The sequence below is a fragment of the Epinephelus moara genome, chromosome 2, assembly GCF_006386435.1.
Source record: "Epinephelus moara isolate mb chromosome 2, YSFRI_EMoa_1.0, whole genome shotgun sequence".
In the NCBI taxonomy this organism is placed as follows: Eukaryota; Metazoa; Chordata; class Actinopteri; order Perciformes; family Serranidae; genus Epinephelus; species Epinephelus moara.
The window spans coordinates 30,844,455-30,865,955 of record NC_065507.1 but is presented as its reverse complement, the minus strand read 5'-3'; the positions used below and the strand labels follow the sequence as shown (position 1 = coordinate 30,865,955).

Sequence of the window (21,501 nt, the reverse complement as noted above, 5' to 3'; positions counted from 1 at the left end):
GGCAAAAAAAAAAAGGTAATCTACCTAATCTGTCCGAGACAGTGGCCAGACACAGGCTGGAGCTTTGATAAAAGCTTTCAAAAGAGCTACACTTCATTAACAGTGTAAGTGCACCAGCCTCTTTTGCCTGTATTTATTTTCAGTTTCCTAATGTTATTATTTTATAAAGTCTAGTGGAGATGATTGATTTCCTGTACAGGTTGATTCAGTGCCCCGCGGAAGCCTTTGACTCTTCTTCTCATTCCAGCTTTAAAGAAACACATTGGACACACCTCCATTAGGTAATCATTTCCCTCTCCTCTACGATAACAGGGCAATGTTCCTCCCATATGCCTGCATTAATCACCATGATAATAACCTTCCTCTGCCTCCTCACAGCTGAAATAAACCAGATAGCATATTCAGTAACAAGGATGAAATATGATGGATTCTCACCACAATACTCACATGAATAAAATCATCATTTGCGTCTCATAATATATCTGGGGCACTGTTATCTATGATATAATACCTTGAGGAGTTTTTGTATAATATATACAAGGGTTGTTTTTTAAACAATCATTCAAGGATAATTGCAGTTTTTTTTTAATAATGTCTGACTACAATAAAGTCAGATGGGTCAAGAAACACTATCAGGAGGATCAGGTCTGTAAACAAACCAACTTCTTAGCCACATTAGGTAAACCACTTTATTTTACAGGTAATTTTTACCACACATTAGAAAACATTGAAGGAACTAAAGTCTGACACTCTCTTGAATGTAAAGACAATGAGAGTTTTAAGTCACAGACTACAAGACTACTACTTTGCAAAGACTGGGGATCTTGCAGGTTTGCTATTTGCAATGACTACAACTAGATTCTTTTTGAGATTATTTCCGATCATGCTCCTGGTTGATTATTGCACAAAACTCCCTTTAAGAACTATGCCATATTAACTATTCCTAACCTGTCTGGAAAATGCAAAACTCTAGAAAAACATGATAAAAGATGTTATATGTCAACAGTATTCTTGTCAATTTTGCATCAGTATAATTCATAGATGAACTGTATTTGCGTACAAACCATGGGAATGAGCGGCAAACTGTTTCAAGAATTAAGGTGTCTCACCAAAATAATTGCTGGTTAGTGGATCGGATACATGATGAATTAAACACCTCGTTCACTCCATCAACTCCACCAGTTTCTCCTTCTTTTACACAGTCCAAGAGAACCTACCCCGAATGGAGTCCCGTCCATGTTTACTGACTACCTGGTTCGCTGCTTCTTGTTTAGTGCTGAAGAGAGTGCACCTTTTGGTTGTTCACAACATTAGCGTCATTGAACTTCAGTATTTTTATGAGCCAAGACTAAAAATTGACTAAAACTATGTTTGATTTTGTCAACATGAGAAAAAAATGCCTTAAGACAGCTCTGTCTGAGTTATATGACCACATCAAAGTGTCGAGGTCATGCAAAATGTGCACCAACTGAAGTAAAACTCATGATTTTATTGCGACATTAGAAATTTGTCTGCAATGGTGAAATTACTTGAAAAGTCATTTGGTGTAAGGTTGGCGTAAATTGACAAACCATGCATACACAGTGAGATTAAGAAAGTCTGTCTGTAAACTGGAATAGATGTTTACATAGAACTGTTAATAGTTTTACTGTTTGCAGTTTGTTACAAACAAGTCTCACTAACCTGGGGGCTTGTTAAAAACCTGTATGATTGGGTTGCTCATGTTTCTTGACCAGCTGGATTTCTTTTAAGCTTTCATCAGAAAAAAATAACTTAGTGAGTGAAATGTTATTATTACTGATAGGACTGCAGGCAAAAACTACAAAAGTAAAACTTCAAATTGAAATTGACCACAGCTATACCTCAAGAAGAAAAAAAAAGCTTTTTTAGCCATTATATGGCAGCATTGCTCTGGGGATGGCAATGCTGGTGGGTCAATCCACCACTTTAGTTCAGACTGAATTATCTAAATAACTGTTGGATGGATTAGCATACAATTTGGTACAGACATTCATGGTCTCCAGAAGATGAATGACTTTGGTAACTCTCTGAATTTTCCTCTGCTGCCACCAGCTGGTTTACTTTTGTGGTTTTGAGCGAAATGTCTCAACAACTATTCAGTGGACTGCCCTCAAATTTGAGGTCACCATTTAGTTCAAAGCACCACTGTGCCAATACAGCCACAGAGCAGCTGGCATGGCTGTAGACTGTAGATGGCTGATCATCAGATTGGACACTGCCCTGATGGACTGTTTCCTGGAGATGTCAGCATTTGAGGTTCTGAGTTAAATGTTATCAAAACCAAAGAAAAATGTGGGGGACAACACCAACATAAGGAAAAAAATACCTCTACTTTCAGAAGTTGCAGTAAGATTTTGAGCCCATGCCAAAAGGTGAAAAAGAAAACAACCTAAAAGTTTGTTGGATAATGTTGATGCTTAAATTTATGGTGGTTCCAATAACGATATGATTAATGGGGGGCAACCATGTTTACACAAGGTTATGTCAGACAGCTTTTCAGCTGGCACATCCCATTACTCCTCTACACAGCCCTGCATCAGATAAGGGCCTGACAGTGACACAGTCCCCTCAGTAATTAGCAGCACAAGAAGGAGCCAAGGATCAATGTGTTTTCCATTGGAGGGATTCTGGCAAAGGAAGATCAATGAGGGAATCAGAGGGGGTGGGAAAGCAAGAGTCACAGAAGATTTCAGATGCAGTGCAAGAAAAAAAAGCTGCAAACATGATGCAATGATTATTTGCACTTGCTAGATTGATTTCTTGTTACTGTGTTAATATACACTCCCACTCCCAGTTTGCACATTAAATAAGCATTACTGGTCCAACAGCAATGGTGGGAATGTCTCGTTCGTCCAAAACCACAAGCCTAAAAGCACAGTTAACTCTCAGTGAGATTATCTATTTGAAATGTATGAAGAGGGAGTGCTGGTTTTCAATTCACCGTCCAAGGCCGCAGTATAATGCTTGCCTGTTGTACTGTAGCACTCCATGAATACGGAGTGCTGGGAGAAGTTTTTAGCTCAATAATTTAGACTGTAAATCTGCAAGGTTATCTTAAGTCTCTGTGAGCCCTGAAAGTCAGGAAGTGCGAGCGCTTCCATTCTGTCCCTGCTGATGTAATGATAAAACCACTGAGGCGTTTCATTACTGCCACGCCACTTGGCACTTTAATGTCATTGACACTCCAACATCCTTTACAGTATCCATCTCTCAGCATCTCAAATACGGATGCTCCCTCTGTCCTCTTGCTGTGTGGTGTTTGCTATTGGTCATGAGTAAATAAATGGGTTTTTCTAGGCTAGGCACTTCAAATTGATTTGCTTGCTCAAACAATTTGCTCTTGCTCAGCACTGACTAAATGACTCTGTCGTCATTGATCCATTGACACGGCATGTCATTTCAGATCTACTTGATTTTCTTTGTCCCTAATGCTCGCCCGATGGCCTGAACTTTGGAAAGTTCTCAGGGATGAACTTCAGCGCAGTGTGTCTTTGTAGATCTTGAAACTTTTTTCAGTTCCCTGATTTTGTGTCTTCATAAAGAAAACTTTTAACTTTCATCCATTATTACTGGTATCAGAAGATGATAGCTTCATCCTTTTAGTCAGTCAGATAGCAGTTCTGAAAAGCTAACAATATTCCTTTTCTGCTTCCTTACTGGTCTCCTTTCCATATCTCCGCTCTTCAAACCACTGAGCTTTACTCGACAGAATGGGGTAAATTAAAGGTTGAATTGCGAGTTTGCTTTATTTGTCTTAGTTATTCTGCAAACTCTGAATTAAGGGGATGGAGCACAATTAGCCATACTTGTTAAATACTCATTTTGAAAGGGGGTTTTAATTTTACTTTATTTGGGTTCTTTTCATGTTCTCTGGAACTGCTCTTTGTATGCTACAGAAGAGTTTGTCCTTCCATGACACACCTCCAAACAAAAAATGACAAATTAATTAATGCATGAAAGGTTTATATAGAAGTAAAAATGGAAGGGTCATAAGTGTCTATCTGAATAAGGATCTTGATTGAATTACCTAACTATTCACAATAAAGAGCCTTCTGGGCCCTCATAGCCCCTTTGAAGAGATTAGAATAACTGAGAGGGGTTGGAGGATGGTCGCATGTGTGACAGAGCATCCATAAGTTCCTGTGGTAAAATTGGTGATAAAAGGCATCTGGAGGTTAAAAACTGCTCACAACCAGAAGGAGGAGAACTCACCATGAGAGGCATATTTTGTAAGACAATAGGAGACTTGTTTCCATAAAGACAATGTTAAAGGTCCAGTGTGTCGAGAGTATATTGGCAGAAATGGGATATAATATTCACAATGTTTTCATGAGTGTATAACCACCTAAATCTCAGAATTATTGTGTTTTTGTTGCCTTAGAATGAACTGTTTATATCTATAAACAGAGCGGGTCCTCTTCAACGGAGTCCACCATGTTGTTTTTACAGTAGCCCATAATGGACAAACCAAACGCTGGCTTTTTGCGTCGGCCTCTGTAATTCTCTTACATGCTTGGTACACGGGAAAGTTTCAGCTAGTTGCAATCCACCACCCACCGCTAGATGCCACTAAATCCTCCACACTAGACCTTTATGACAGGTGTAGGACTTGGAAGGAATTTATGGACACATTCTCTGGTTCAAATCTTTAAGTACCAGTAAACATGTATGGAGAGTACATAGGTTAACATATCATACATATTACTACTTAGACAAGAGCGTCATCCACAAAAATATTAATATGAACTGTAAAGAAAGCTGAAGCATTCCCTGGCTTGTTTATTTCTTCTATGTTTTTTGTCTCTTTAATGGAGCAAGTAGACTACCTGGTGGGCGGAGTGCTGATCTTTGTAGTTTGCCGCACCTGGGCCCTGTGTTCACACACTATAAAACCCCCACATTTATGGCTGACAGTATCTCTTCTCGCCAATGCAGTTTGTTGTTTTCACCCATCCAGCAGCTCACACTACACGCAGCACTCATGCAGACACAGATCCTCACTACTGACTTTACGGATAATCAGGTCTCATCACTGTCTTAGTTTATTTTAGGTATTTTTGGGGTTATTATTATTCTCTTTACGTAAATAAATGAATTATTAATTGCCTTCAGTTTCTCTCTTCTCTTTTGTCATGACTTCAGAGTCAGGTTGTTGCAATACAAGCCCTCTGGTTCTAAGTTTATTTCTATCTTTTGTGAGAGAAATCTACTCTTATAATGAGATGCATACCCTTTTCATGCTCTTTTATTATTGCCTTATTTAGCCAGATTGAAGCATTTTGATCTGCAAGAAGTCAATGCATCCAGTAATTAAGACCCCCTTTTAAACGGGATGCTGCCTAAATTAGCTACAACTGAAACAAGAGACTCACAAAAGATTGTCCTTTTGGCTACTCTTTATGGACTTTGTATTAATATAGGAGATAAAAAAATACAGACAATGCGAGTTAAGGCCAGGATAGCAAGGGTGCTCACTTCTTCTTCACTGTAGTCCCTTTTCAAAGGATAAGTGATTGACTTAATGAAATCACTATCAAATTGACATTTCAAGTATTGTTTTCCACTAACCATATCAACTCTTAATGATTCTGATGCTGCACTGATTGGCTGAGAGTAAATGTGGCACCAAAAATCCATGGGAGACAAAGCATCAAGAGTACAGCAGTGTTCCTTTTGGCTATACAGATATAATTACTATCAACTGTCCTTCAAGTACCCACATGGGGTCAGTTCTCTGACATCCTGTTCATTATGAGCTGCCCTGTTATCATTGTCCATGGAGAACAGCTGCTTTGATTGTTCCCCCACCCCCCCAACATCAGTCTGCTGTGCAGAAATACACAGGGTGTTTTGCTCTCTTTCATCAAGTAAGACTGGACATCATAGTGCACACTGAGTGATAAGGTAGCACAGCCATTGTAGAAATACTTTGTCTGGACTCAGAGCTTGACCGGATCACCAGGTGGAGCTAAAATGCTGTGGATCACCAGTGTAGGCTGTATTTACATTAAGCCTGAGAGTGGCACATCCAAGGAAATACATTCCCTTCAAGCAAGGTCAGCTTCCAAGATCATTAATTATCACTTTATTATCTTTACCAGCAGGCCTCCATAAAGCATGTCGTAGCTCAGATGATGTGTTGAAAATGTGAGGCATCTCAACGGTGACTGAGAACTGGAATCAATTTGAAAAAAAAAAGAGAACCTATCTGATCTTAGGCAGCTTTTGTCCTGTATTTCACCATCAGCTCTGGAAAGTGAGTATTAATGTCAACCCCACTTCAAAAGGCTCCTTTGATGCTTATCATCAGCCTTGACTCATCGGTCACGAGCTACTCCAGAGACATATCCATGAAAGAAATATAACAAATCTAATAACTGATCACTTTACCCCAAATGGAAATAAGTGACAGGTTCTGCTTCAAGTTATTTCAAGCCTGTATGAGTTAGGATATTTTTTCTTATTGCAAAGGTAAAATCTGTTGTGAGTCTTAAAGATAAGACACAATGATACGTACAAAAATAAACACTCTGAACAGTAGTAAAAATGAACACAGTAGAGCTAACTCATCAGCTAAAAATTTCAAATGAAGCCTGTTTTTGCCTGTTGCCCATGGAGGACTTGGATGGACAGGAGAATAAATGCGCATTTATATCTGTTTGGTGAACACTTAGGGACTTTTGCGTCTGCCTGAGGGAAGACGTTCAAATTCAGGAGGAATACATTACATGAGAGGGATCTGAAATGATTCCCCTCGACTCATTTAACAAAAAATGAGCCAAAAAAGAGGGACGCTGCTCACAATCATGACCTTGATTGCTTCTTGCCTGTTCAGTGTCATGTATGATGATGGATTATTATGATCTGATCATATGATTTTATCATATATGGTATGATTGTGTGATATGTAATGTGATGCCATTGGATATGTGGTGTCATTTGTGATATGATACATGATGTAGGAGCTAAATTGACATGACTATACAGTAGCTAAATTATTTCCATTTTGCCCATTTTATGCCTGGATTTTTCAGCCCTGACTCCCACAAACTACATTTATATACAACTGATTTTTAACAGCAAACACATTTTTGAGAGAAACCTAATACAGAGAAAATTATATTTTCAATTAACATAATGAGAAAGGTTGCTAATTAACGCGCCTGGCAAGACACAAAAATGTTGACGCTTAACATATCAGCACAATGTTTAATGACAATGTATTTCAGTTGTTTTTTGCCAAAATAGGCAATCTTGCATTACAGTATCCACTCGTAGTGACTACAACATTAATTTATATTTATCTTTTTATTCACATTTAAGCAAAATCACGATCTTTCCCTAACCTTAACTCAAGTGCATTTATTGCCTAACTCTAAAACAGTAGAGTGGATGCAAACCCCAAGTACAGGTGTCAAGGTTCGGGGCACTTTGTATGCCCACAATCATCCCCAACCACTTCCTTGAAGAGCATACACAGTACATGAATGCAGTGTTTCGTTTCCTGAAAGAAACGTTGTCTCTGAATATAATAAAGACAGCGATTGCATTGCCACGACAATGTAATTAAGAAAGCAATTTGGTAACATACAAATGTAATTTCTAGGAGACAGGGTTGGATTTTTAATTGGAATGTGTGCAAATGAAATTAACTAATGCAAATATATAATTACAGTAAATTAAGGCTGCAGCAAACAATTATTTTCATTTCAGATTAATCTATCAATTATTTTTTTCAATTAATCAATTAGTTGTTTACAGTATATATTGTCTTGTTTTGTCGGACTAATAATTCACAAACCATTTATATTTAATTTACATTAATATGCAACAGGGAAAAGTAACTAATCCTTACACTTGAGAGAAACAGATGGATGCTTGTCATTTTTGCTTGCGGAGAGCTGACGGTTGTAGATACATATTTTGTTCTTGGATTAATGGATTAATAACACTAAAATATACCATAGGACACCACCAAAAACAGGTAACAGTGGTAAAACAATGTTTCTTAATGACTACTGGAATAAATAATATTTGGCAAACAGTATAATTCCTTGGCAACTGTAGGGTTAGATTGTCTGTGTGCTGCCATGATGACTCACCCATGAAGTTGAGGTAACCTTCCCCACCCAGACCATGAGTGAGGAGGCGGATCATCTTATGCAGCTGCATGCCACGGTCTATGACGGGTGTCATAGGAATGACGGAGCTCATGTTGGTATACATCTCCTTGTCCATCAACCAGAAGGCCAGAGTCTTATCCCCGACCAGAGCCTGGAGAGGTGGATTATGTTTTATGACCCACATCGAGACATGCAGACTCTATTGACACCATGAAGTGGGATCTTGTGGAAAATAGCCTACCTGATCATGACTTTCTGCATAGGCTATGCATTTCTCTCCATAGCGCCTGTTGGTCAGTGTGTGGACAATATTGCCCATGTTCCAGTCCTCATCCTTTAACTCCTTCAGGATCTACACAGTGACAGAGAGGGGTTATTGAAAAAGGGTATGATAGATGTGTAGCTGAGAGATCCATTCAGCCTCTGACTGATGTCTAAAGCTCAGTATTTCAGTTCTGGCACTCTTTCTACCCCTCTCAAGTTTTCTCTGGGTTACACTTCTTTCTCAGATCAATCTCTGTTTTGACATCTCTATATCCGCACTGTGAGTTATGTCTACCTTTGAATGGCGGTAATGGAGTTTTTAATAACTTCACTACAGCCCATGGGTAGTAAGGCATCAGCTCTCCCCACCTGAGATGGGCAAGGTCAGAGCCTCTCATCCAAACGGAAGGATTCAACAATAAATCCAACCATGGAATCAATGCCCTGCCACTGGCCTGCCTACATGCACACTTCCTGCCGAAGAAGTCATTTCCAGAGGTCAGAAGGGAAAAAGGGGCCACCAAAACATGCATCTCGAGCACATGTGCCCACACAGTGCTGCTATACGGTCCTAATCACTTGAAGTTACACAAGCAAACGAGAGCACAGGGCAGAGTAAAGATAACCAAGTAGACAGTTGTGGGCACAGAGATGATTTTATAAACAAGAGAGAGATGCTAGAAAGCCACAGTATCAATATCATTCCTAAATGGAAAAAAAGAGAGTTTATGCCCTCCAACAACCCTTGGTGATAGACATGCAGCCTGTCTGATTCGTGGGGGAGTTGGAGAGCCCATCTCAGTGACAGGCTGAAGTCTGCTCGGTGGAATCTGCTGTGACAGCTGATTGACATGTCAGGAAACCTTTATATTACTCTACAGAGCCATAATCCTCTGAGTAAAGAGAGTAAATTGTGTCGATCAATATGTCTGAGATGAACTGGCTGGTCCACCTAAATAGAGGCTCTCCCGCTCTATATATCACCATCTGTTCACATTCACTCTTCTTCACCTTAGCCTTGTGTGGCCATATTAGTCATTGGTAATGCCACCAGAAAACCTCAGCCAGGCATTTCTCATCTACATGTACTACAAATTCTCAGACCTTTTAAGTCCCTCTGAGCTCAGTGCGCTGCCTCAGATCCTCGAGCAGAGCCATGCTGGCTACTCTTTGGTTTTAGCTCAACAACAAAACTGATCAGGCCCCTGATGCTGAGGACTTTGGATACCTCGGAACAAACACCAGTATCATTTCTAAAATCACATTAAAACCGCAAGAACACAAGAAGGTGCTGGCATAGACTACTTTAACTCATCCCAGCTGCCATGATCAATCTAATGTCCATCTGTTTTTGTTCCACTGTGTTTTAAAAGTATTAAAACAATTTTCTTTTCACCATGTAACACTGCTGTGAAAGACAATGCTCATTTAGCTTATTTGCTTTTGTTTTTGAGAGTGTAACTCTTCTTTTCCCCACTGTATTTAGTGATGAATATCTAATGTTTGTGTGTGACGATGTGTGTGTATGAAGGTATAAATGGCTCATTCTAAAGTAACAAAAACACAATTCTTAATTTCAGGTGATTTTATACCAATTAAAATGTTTGGAATGAATATTATATACCATTAATGCCAATGGGTTCAAATGGAAAAAACATTGAGGAGATTATCAGGTACATACAGAAACATACACAAAACCACAAGTGTGAAAAATATTAACACAATGAATAAATTACATTCCCTAATAATCAAGATCCGTCATGGATAGCAGGTTTCTATTCTTAAGACACCTCTCCTAAATGAAAAGTATCTTGTCATGGCAGAATGGGTTAGGAGCAACATGGACAACATTACAATAGAGTTAATATATGAATAAATTGAATAGTATCGCTATGTTTACAAATGAATTTCACTCCTGCAGCTGAACCTAGAATGCAACACTAGCTGAAAATAAATAAATCCTCTAAATGCTGCCTACTTTTTTCCTCCAGCTCCATTATAAAGGCTAAACAACTGAATCTGCAGGATATACCCTGGAGATCATCCCTGCCACCTCCACATCCACGTACAATCAGACACTTTACACTTCCTTATGAATCATTACAATTCAATTCAACCGCAAAAGTGGTCTGGGAGCAATTAATCTGGGAGTGGGACTGTCGGAGCGGAGACAGGAGTGACTGGGTTGACGACTTCCCTACCACCAGCTCACCCACATCAGCCCCGACCAGCCAAGCTTCCTGGCACCACTGACACTCCACTTCATCAATGATAATGAGCAGTGCACAAATCTTACTTTACAAGCCTGCTGTCAGGAGCCAACCAGAGTGCCCAGATTAATTAGGCAGAGCCAGAAATAAAATAAGAAAAAATTTAGCAGTGCTAGATGAGGTCATCTCACTGCCACTGACATGCTGTGACTGATTCAAGAGCCTCTCTGCTACCATCACATGGTGCTGGGAAGGACTCAGAGGCAGAGATGTGTTCAGTGTACAGCTCTTGTTTTACATTTGGTTGCTGGCCCGAGCATCCTGCCTCTCCTGTCTTTGCAAACACAACCACTGTGTTTGAGTTTGCGTTGCTATGGGGACATCCTCTCTTCACGCATACAGTGGCACCCCCAGAGGTGAGTAGGGAACGAAGGTGTGCAACACTCAATCCCACGGATCAAGATAATGCCTCCCTATCTTCATATTTTCACAGTTTTTGGAAATTAATGAACATTCTGCCCACGCAAATGTCTCCGCCGGAGGCTTGACTCAGCTGAAAGGCACTCCTTAGCTCACCTCACAGTTTGCTGAAGAAGGCACCATCTAAATCCTGCACTGCTGGTTAACACCATACAAGGGAGGCCTCAGAGTGCAATTAGCTAATAAAATAAAGGAGAATGAAGCTGAAATGCCGCAGTTAAAGGATGCGAGAGGAAGGTGACACTGGTGCAGGGGGTCAAAGAGAGTGGGCGCCCCTCAAAGACTGGTGATGAAGCTGCTGACATGTTTACATAAACAAGCTGAAGTCCATCACTGCTCACTGGCAGCCTGAATTTTATTAAGTCATGTTAATTGAAAGTGTTTCCAGTATGATGGACAGAGCAAAGTATGTGGACCAAAAATGGATTTTCCCCCTGAAACTAATAAGGAGAGAGCTGTGCAGACTGATATTTTCATTCAATTAAAATAAATGGAGGAACAGAAACACAAATCGGGACAATTGACTCGGAGGTCATTCAAGTTGAAGAGCTGAGAGAAGCAGAGGGATGCCGGAAAATTCTCTGCATCGCCTTCTTTTTTCCTAGCCTCGACCAGCAAGCCCTCTACCTCCTCCGCCTCTAATTGTTTCAATTACATCTCAATCTATTGTAGCTGGAGGGAAGGGTGCTTGTTAAATTAGAGGGCTTTTGTAACATTATCCATTAGGAGTGACAGCATTTTATGGTCATAATCAGATCGAATCATCCAAACTTGTGCTGTGCGCCTTATCTGGTCCTCATTAGGATATCTTAATTTTTCACAGCCTGTTGGTCCTAACAGCCTTCTGCAGCCAGTAAATGAGTCATATCAATCAGTCATGCTGAGGACGAAACACAGCGTGAGGCCCCGCTCGTGGAACCGGCAGAGATTCATTGGTGCACACGTGTGAATCTATAAATAAGCTCACAGCCATGTTGCTCTGCCTCTTTGTCTCTCTTTCCTTCTGTTTCTTGCAGTCTGTCTGTCTATCTTCCTGAATGTCTGCCCTCCCCGCTCCATGTCTCTTTCTCTGCAACACACCCCTCACTGGAGGCTCCACTTCAGTCCATTCAAATCCCTCCCTAATTGACACTCTGTGAGAAGAGGCAAGGCTAGCCCTGAGTGCACTTCACTGACTATACCAAGGCATGTTCATATGAATGCTTCCCTGCACAGAAATACATGAATTTCGCTGCTCGCTTGCTCTCCTCCAGCTTTACGATTCACGTGATGTCAAATCTCCTCGGGGAGGCAACAAATGTAATTGAAAAAAAAAAACGCAACCAGAAGAAGTATCTAAACGAATATTGCAATGCCAGCATTATTGTTTGAAAAGTAAAAGCAGCAACAACCTCTCCAGAGGTGTCCCGAGGATAATCCTGTGAAACCTTTGGTTACCGTAGAGGAGGCTGCGTCTCAGCGGTGCAGCACTGCCTGCCGCACAGTTAGTGCAAGCATCGCCGAGGAAGGTCAAGTCTGGGACTATCTCTCTCTCTCACCCCCTCCCTCTGCCCTCCATCCTCGCTACTGAGTAAAACCCACCGCTGTGAGAGACAGACTTGATTAACGATGCATAGACTTCCCCCATCGAGAAACACAAGAAACTGTAGTGCAAGAGGATGCATGTGGCGCCGAGGTCACACACACTGCTTTGCTTTTTCACCAAAATATGAGCAAATATAACTTTCAGTGCAGGCTAGTGGATAAAAAGGCACAGCTTTACATGAATCTTACAACAGATAACCTCTTTAGGCATTCTACAAACAGCATTTTCCCTCAAAATATCAAACAACAAAAGTCCTCTACTTGCTCTAAACACGCACGCACAAGCAAGCAAGACACGAAACAATCCACATTTCAGCCAACCCAAACAGACAGACACATCCCCAGAGATAACCTGCTGCCTGTCTGCTTTACTACAAATGTACACTCTAAAGTAATATTTGCTGATTTCATAAAAAACTGTGGAATACTGACAATGAATGGGTGGCTTTTTTTTTTTTTTTTTTTTTTTTTTTTACTAATACAGGCTTTGAGGAAACATGACGGGGATCAAGAAAATAAATTATGAGTTATGTTTAGATCCCAAGTACAGTTTAGCCATCCAAGTTGTCCAGAAGGGGCAAACATTGCTCCAAAACAGGGTTGAAAGAAGCTTTCTGAGAGCATTTGTCGTGCCACCCGAACAGACAACAACTCCCAAATAAAGATATTTATAATAACCTTTATTTATCTCAGGATTGATGGCTGGGTATGCTGTGCTACTCAGCTTCAGCATCATAAAGTTATGGACTTTCATACTGATGGCTGCACAGTTATAAACAATGTTTTCCCATTGTGGGCCATTAAGTACTTTCACAGTGGCAGTTTGGGCTGAAGTGCCGAACTTAAGGGTGCTTCAACAGTTGTTGTGGAAGGACGGAGAATATTTGGCGCCCAGAATTTCCCATCCAGTCTGAAGCAGCACTGGGTGGTAACACACCACTCGATGATGGTGTTATCATGTCTGCTGGTGAATATTAGTCCTACACGCCTTTATTTTCAGTGGTGATATTAAATATGCAAGTTTCTGTTTTTAAGTTAGAGTAACTGTTTCTGTTATCATCCTACCAACATATTTTATCAGACTGAGGTTACATTATATAAACACTATGTTCCATCACTGTCGTCTTGTTCATTTTCTTATAATTTGTTGGCCCAGGTTATGAAGTATTTTATATGCTAAACCCGATGTCAAAACTCTTAATTCATAGCTCTGCAGACTTTTGTGTAATAAGTAACCCGTGTCCATCAATGTAAATCATAATGTGAGGTTTATGACTGACGTACTCTATAATTAAGACCTTTCAAGTCCACCATGTTTGCCCTAATACAATGTTGGTGTCAATCATACATGCGATTTAAGAGTTCAATACAAAGCCCAGTGAGGAGGTTTTCTGTAGAATGATGTATGTACTAAACTAAAGCCACAATAAATTGTTCTCTGAGTATTTACATTTAAGGATATCAAGGGTTCCATTTTCAGTTACTTTGAGCTACTGTCAAAGAGATAAACACAATATGATAATATAGTAAAAGGTATTTAATGTATCAATATATTTGAGGGTAAATAAGTCTAAGCATGCTTTACTAACCTCTGCAACCATTGCTGCAAAGCATACACAGGATATTTGTGAAGCAATATTTTGATGTGACGTAACATTATCAGCATATTAAAAACAAACAGTAAACATCCCAAAACAAACCATCCTTTTTGTATAGTCACCTGAAAGAGCGGACACTCTTCAATGTCTTTTACTTCAGTGTGTGTTTTTCTGTGTTTTTGTGTTTGAGTGTGTACACATTAGCTACATTTTGTCTGGAAGACAGCAAAGCAAAGAACTGCACCTTAAGCTGTATGGCATGACTGATGGTAACCTTGAGGAAACATGGATAAACTGGAAAAACTCTGACAGTAGGCAAGAAAACAGCTCTGCCCAAAAGGGCTTTTAGCCACAAGGCTTCACTCCTCCAAACAAGCTTTTCCTCAGTGCACTGTAAACAAAACTAAAATTAAAAGACAATGTGGTGTATATGTTGAGGAAGTTCTACCCTAGTACTACAGTAGTACTGACGAAACTAAAATTAAGATAGCGAGGCCATTTGAAAGAGAAAAACTCAACTCTCAACCCCAATTTTCAGTTCAAGCTTATCCATTTCTACTTCAGCTCTTTAAAGTCATAGTTCATCTGTAAGTAGAGCAATGTAATCTCTTTGTAAACCAACATGACAAAACTACATTCCGAGTTTTCAAGATTTTCAATGAAATGTCTAAAGACAATAAGCACTGAAGGGAACAAAGACCAATGATATACACACACAATTGAGTTTAGCACAGTCATATCTGCAAAAAAACACATAAACACCATATTTTAACCTCACACACAAATGACACTGTACAATTTTTAAATTTATTGAAGCGTGAAAAGACATCAGAGATCTGTTGAGGGAACTAACCGCTCAATGGATGTCTGGATTTTAGGACTACAAACTGTCATGCTCTACTGCCATTACACAAAATTTATTCATGGAAAATCCAATCATTTCAATTTAAAATTATATTTTCTATATTTCTTCACAGCTTTCTGTCCCTTGTGTTACAGTGAAAATAATTGACCCTTTTTATTCTTGAATTCATTATGGCTGAATTATCCTCTGTACTTGGGAATGAGTGGAGGGTGATAAACCTGCAGGGACGCGAGTTTGTTGTTGGGAAAGTAGTGTCTCTGATCTTCAACTATTCAGATTGTCTGACTGGTTGAGAAAAATTAACAGAGCATTGAATTCAAACAGAAAAAATAACCTTTGCTTTGACATCATGTAAAACTACCCCCAAGGACAGACATTTCAGACTGAATAATGAATCAAAGTGAAATGTAAAGGTATTCAAACGCTCCACTTGTGGAAATAAAAAATAAAAAAAACCATCAGAAAAGAAATTTCAGCTTGGATCAGTGCCGAGATGACCTTTGAGTTAACATTATGAAAGCTTGTCTTTCTTTTACTTTTATTGCTTTTTTTATTCTCAATAACAATTATGTCTCCCCCATCACTTATTCATAACTCTGTGTTTGAAGGGATAAATAATGACCTTCCCATTCGCACAGCAGGTAGGATTAAGGAGGAAAAAAGAAAAATAAATTAGCACTGCTTTAGAACAAGCACAAAGACCTTCCTTGGTTTGACTGAAAAAAAAGGAAGAAAAACTTGCTGCTGTGGATAAAAAAAATGAATCATTTTCTTCATAACACCAACAGAGGTCAAGAAAATGAATGTGAACTGTTTACATCTGTGAATTTCTCACTGTGAATGTGACATTATGATTTTAAAAATGTGTTTTTTTGTTATCCATTTCATGGGAATATAATACTGTTTACTTGCAAATGAAATACACATTCTCTCTTTTACACTGTTAGAGTTAAAGCAATTTTCTTGTCACTGTGTGTATCATACAATGTAAACCAAAGGATATATGCATTTATAGGGTACTCATAACTTTCTGAAGTCAGTTGAAAGGTTTGTCATATTTCCCCTTGTGCACGTTACTACTTTCCAGGTGTATCAAGCCTCCTCCAGGAAAATGTGGGGTGAGATCCTTGTGTCACTATATTTCAAGTTTCACACTTGAAAGCTTCTTAAAAGGCTCAAAAGCTTAGCAACAGGCTCAGCTGTAATATAGCACAAGAGTGTTTAATGCCTCCTAACATGCCCTGTCACTCCCTTTGTCTTTCATCCCTGTTTTGAGCTGCTCTCAGTTTTCTCTCTACTGTATTTGTGGCACACAGAAGTTTCTGTGTGAGCATAGGCCTACCGTGTCTGTGGAGTTGCTAGGGGAAAAAAACAAAACAAAAAAAACAACGAAAGGGCACAAGGTACATTAAAAAGAAGTAAATCATCTTACCTGAATCCACTTGTCAGGAATGGCCATAGCCAGCCGGTAATCAAAACCAAGCCCTCCCTCCTCCACACCTCTGCAGAGAGCAGGCATCCCCGACACATCCTGCAGAGAAGTCACACTATTTCATATCACATTTTCTCTTTGTGTGCACAGGTTTCATTCCCAGTAGTCAGCCAAGATCACATCAATACCACTCCACAACTCGCATATTAAGGGCTGAAAATCCTATACCACAGGCCAAAAAAGAGTGACATCCCATTTCCTTTTGCATTACTTCTTAATTACACCAATGAATACGTAAGTAAGCTATGCCTAACTAATAAGTGCTTTTAATTAATAACAGCTAAGGGCAGTGTCATTGCAAAGTAAGGCAAAGCTGAAGGTGTGTTGTAGAGTGTGTTTTTACCTCTGCAACAGTGATGCAGTCAGGATAAAGGGTATGGACAATGTGATTGGCAAGCATCAGGTAAACCAAAGAGTCTTCATCCACCTGTAGGCCAAAGTACTCGCTGTAGTCCCCTGAGAAGCCCGTGCCTGAGGAGTAAACACCCACACAGTCAACACTCACCATGTTTTCCACCCAGACTTCTAAAATCTTTCATACCTTGTTTTTTTTTAAGTGCTGCTGCTGTTTTACTACATATTTTTCTTTCTGAACAGTCCTTGACATAGAGACATAAATGTAATATGGCTCATAGAAACTAGTACAGAGACAACTGTTGTTGATTCATTATCTGCAAGTACATTAACTACAAAAGTGAGATGCCACTTTAGAGATTGTAGCACAAACCAGTGTTTATGCAATATTCAGAAAGATTCATAATAATATAATGTACATATTACAGACTGCTATGCGGATAATGTAGATATTTTTACCTCTCTTTGTTTATTTTTGGCCCCACAATATTTTCGATTAAAATACTTTTTTTTTTTTTAGGTGTTTTCCCTGAATGGCCACTTGAGGCTGGCTTTAAAAGCAAGTCAGTCCCTGCAGACACCAATGTTAAAATGCCCAACTTGACAGTAGAAATAAATATGTTTACATTCTTGTGGTTTCTTTCGCTAATTTCAACATTCACGACAACTGCACAGAGGGTGCACAACTCACCATGTACATGTTATTAAGGTTTAAAGCCATGCGTATTTAACGGTGTGACTGCTTGAGTAACAGTCTGTCTGCAAGGCGTCACCACAGTCAATGAGTCCGATCCATCCCTCGCTCCTCCACAGCTCGTCCACATATGGTCACTCCTGGCACCAAAAACTCAAGATGGTGATGGCCAAAATGCCGAAACCAAGGCTTCAGGACAGCAGTCCACAAACCAGTGGGTGACGTCATGGTGGCTAGGCCCTTTATTTTATATTGTCTATGACATTAACCAATCATCTTCTTCTACCCCATCTTTCCCTGGTGCATTGCTATGTTTCTTAAGACATTACTGCCAACAACTTTTGAACCATTGAAAAGCATGAAATCATTGCTTGGTTTAATTGGCTCTCTTCACTGAATAATTGCTAAAATTCATCTAATCAGACAACATTGTACCACGTAAAATTAAACACATTTCCCACAAGGCTGTCCTAATTTGAAATACTGTAGAGGAACATGTTTTGTCAACCAGTCCCCCTCCAGTAGAGTGACTGTTTTGCCTCTGAGTACTTAACTTTTTAGTGTTTCACTCAACTACACTTATTCATAAAACATCATCTGGAAAATGTTTTTCATCCCAGGCTTTTTCAACATTTTCATATTTAGACACAGGTTAATTAATTAGGCAACAGTAACACTATTGTTGCCTTATGTTTTTTAATTGAAACAAGCTTTTTAGATCAAAAATTTCACCACATGATGGCTAGGATCAGTCAGGCCCCTCAACAAAACTCCTACTGGCCTTATTATCTAAGCTTCTGGAGTCTGTGGCGCATACTGCACTGTGGGTTTCAAAGGAGAGGAGGATGACATGCTTTACAAACACAACCAAGTCCTAAAATATGGGTAGCACACAAACCAGCCTTACCCATGCCATGGTGATGATACAGCATAGAGGTAATGCCATCAAATCTGAAGCCGTCAAAGCGGTACTCCTCCATCCACCAGCGCAGGTTTGACAGCAGGAACCGCAGCACTTCCCAGCTAGCAACACACACACAGACACACAGACACACACACACAGACACACACATTCAAGGTCAGATAAACAAGAAGCTGTGAATTATTCACACATCTCATCATGCACTTTAGGCACCAGAGATTAATTTTCACCGCTACAGGACATTCACATATTGATAACCAAAGCTCCATTATGTTGGAGATGGAGTGTCAGTGACAGGAGATGGTGTTTTCATTAACTACACCGTGGAGGGGACGCTGTCTTTCACGTATCCAGTTGTCAGGATGAGAAATCAGTGGCTTACAGTTCACAGCGAAATTTTCTGATTTCCATCAGACCACCTGCATGACCACTGGGCAAGCGTTTAGTATAGCCAGGCCCATCCCCGTGTATTTGAACTGATAGGATTTCATGCTACACTTGGGCAAACAAACACCATGCAGGGGAATTGAGTTCCCTCTCCTGAGGAGGAAATAAATCATATATGTCTACTCGCTTTGGCTTGCATCTTCAACGTATGACAAGCTCCTCTGTACTACAAGCAAGAGGGCAAATACTCCACAAAAAGGGGAAAACCAACAAATGAATATGAAAACATAACTTGTAGCTGGATTTTGTTGCCCATGGTGTACTATAAAGCATGAAAATGTTCTCCATGCCTGTTGGCTGGACTGTGCTGGTGGAGGCTGGAGGAGGTGGATTCCATAAATGGCCCCAGCCCCCGTTCCTGACTGAGTGATGGGAGAGTCATCTGGATCTGAGCAGCCACTCAAGGCAAAGTACACTACGCACATCACCTATTCCCATTCAGTGGCGTGTTGCCATGGAAACATCGGTTCAAACTAAAGATTTGGTTGTCTCTATGTGGTGTGCGTAATGAGCGCCAAATGAAACACTGTACACATGGATGCCATGCTCGAAAGCAGCAGTAAAGCACAGTGGATGTGAGGCGAATGACACATCCATGACACTGATTAAATGTGAGCTGCTGCCTCTGCTTAGGCTGAAATCCACAACTCTGATGCTTTCTGTACACTCAGCTCCAACAATGGTTGTAATGATGTGTATCAAGTGTACCTGGATGTAACCATGCCTAGAAAACTAACATATTTCTTGATACTTGGTATCTATGGTATGTCTATGAAAGCACTGGCTGGCTGTAGTGCAGGCCTTGTCTCCTTACCTTATAGAAATTTGGAAGGGAGGGGTAACATATCTTACTTACAATGGTGTTGGGCTTATGGGAAATTGTGCTCATTAAATGCGACAAAAACAGAAACATTTAAATTTTTACCGCCCCTGTCTAGACAAATGGACTGAACCAAAAACATGTTTTTTAACAAAATTATACGATAAGGCTAATTTTTTAGTAATTTGCATTATCAAAAATGTAAATGTGATATTGATTAAAGTTTTCTTACTTCTGGAACACAACTGGCAAATTCAGATTTCACTTCAGCTCTCTCTGTCTACAACAGCAGTTTACAAACCTGATTCAGACCTTGAATTAGAACAGTCTGATATTGAATTTCATTTGTTTTTGTTTTTTTCAGCTCTGACACCACACTGAGGGGCAGTTCAACATTTTTTGCTTCAATGATGCAATTTCATCATGTCAAAAAGTTGGTGAAGCAGCGAGGAGTCCCAGATTCATGCTTCAACAACGCTCCAGTAACATCTCAAACTACAAAAATCCATCCAAACACCATACAGTTCTTGTTCTCAATAATACCTCAACTTTAAATTCACCCCCTTAATGTTCCAACACTAAATGCTGAGGATTACAACCCTTATGGCAAAAGACAAAATCCCAGTTTTCTTTGGCCAAGTAAGCCATGACACAAAAATACATTTAAATGCGTTGCCCTCTATGCTCCATTCCTCAGGGATGACCAACCTCAGCACTGTTTGACAGGTGTGAAGCTGCATGTTACATCGGCGCTCCCCCCTTCCCTTGAGGAAGAGCACATGGGAGCCTGGTATGATCCGATATAGCAGCCTGGCTGGGTGGTCACGCAGACCCTGTGATAAATAGATTAGGTCCTCCACTCCACTGCGCAGAGCCAACAAAGGCTCAGACACAATGTATCCTCACGGGATGGAGATAATAGCCAGTGAGAGCCAGAGGCCCAAGATGAAACCATACTGCCACATTAGGACCCACAATGCCATTCATCATCAAGTCCAATTACAGTGGGAAAGTTAGATCTCTATACCCGATGCAATACACCTCTTATCTATGCAGTTCAATGAAGTTATCACTCGGCTTGTGGTGTTAATACAAAAGCAAATTGCATATTACACTGTCCTCATGCTAAAGCTCAGCAATGACAGTGAAACCTGGTTAGGGAGCAATAATAGAGTAGAGCTTTAATATTGCTGCTTGTAGAGTAAGATAAGATAATCTATCATATGTTGTTATTTTACCTGCAAGAAAGCACAGCTACAAAAGTCACTACAAGTCAATTCAAATAACAGACTTTTTTCCCGCATCAGCTTCATGCTTAGTTGCTCCTTATCAGAGCTTATTTCCTCCTCCAGCTGAACATGACTGTGACCCATATTATGGTATTTGTGTTCTGTTGCGAGCGAATTGAAACATGCTGTGTTTCTAGAAGTCAATTTTGCATAAGGGGTCAAGGCAACTTGTCATGATGGCAGAAAGAAAGATTTAAGTCCCTGTTTTCACAACATCACAGGTAAGCTGCAGATAAGACCAAATAAATTTAAGAAGCTGACAGGTCATTCCACGAGAAGTGTGATGCTCAAACAACGATGCTCGACAGCCTGATGGATGGTGTGCATTTGTTGGACCA

At 40.0% G+C, this 21,501-nt stretch overlaps 1 protein-coding gene across 1 annotated transcript in view; it reads right to left on the bottom strand.

The window, feature by feature from the left end:
* The window catches only part of gbe1b (glucan (1,4-alpha-), branching enzyme 1b), an 88,241-nt gene that overhangs the window by 33,976 nt on the left and 32,764 nt on the right, over nt 1-21,501 (bottom strand). The window contains exons 8-12 of the mRNA XM_050060429.1: nt 18,593-18,708; nt 16,981-17,108; nt 16,578-16,676; nt 8,386-8,496; nt 8,124-8,295 (exon numbers count right to left, since the gene is read on the bottom strand). Of these exons, the coding sequence (XP_049916386.1) occupies nt 8,124-8,295; nt 8,386-8,496; nt 16,578-16,676; nt 16,981-17,108; nt 18,593-18,708 (626 nt within the window). The remainder of the gene's footprint in view (nt 1-8,123; nt 8,296-8,385; nt 8,497-16,577; nt 16,677-16,980; nt 17,109-18,592; nt 18,709-21,501) is intronic.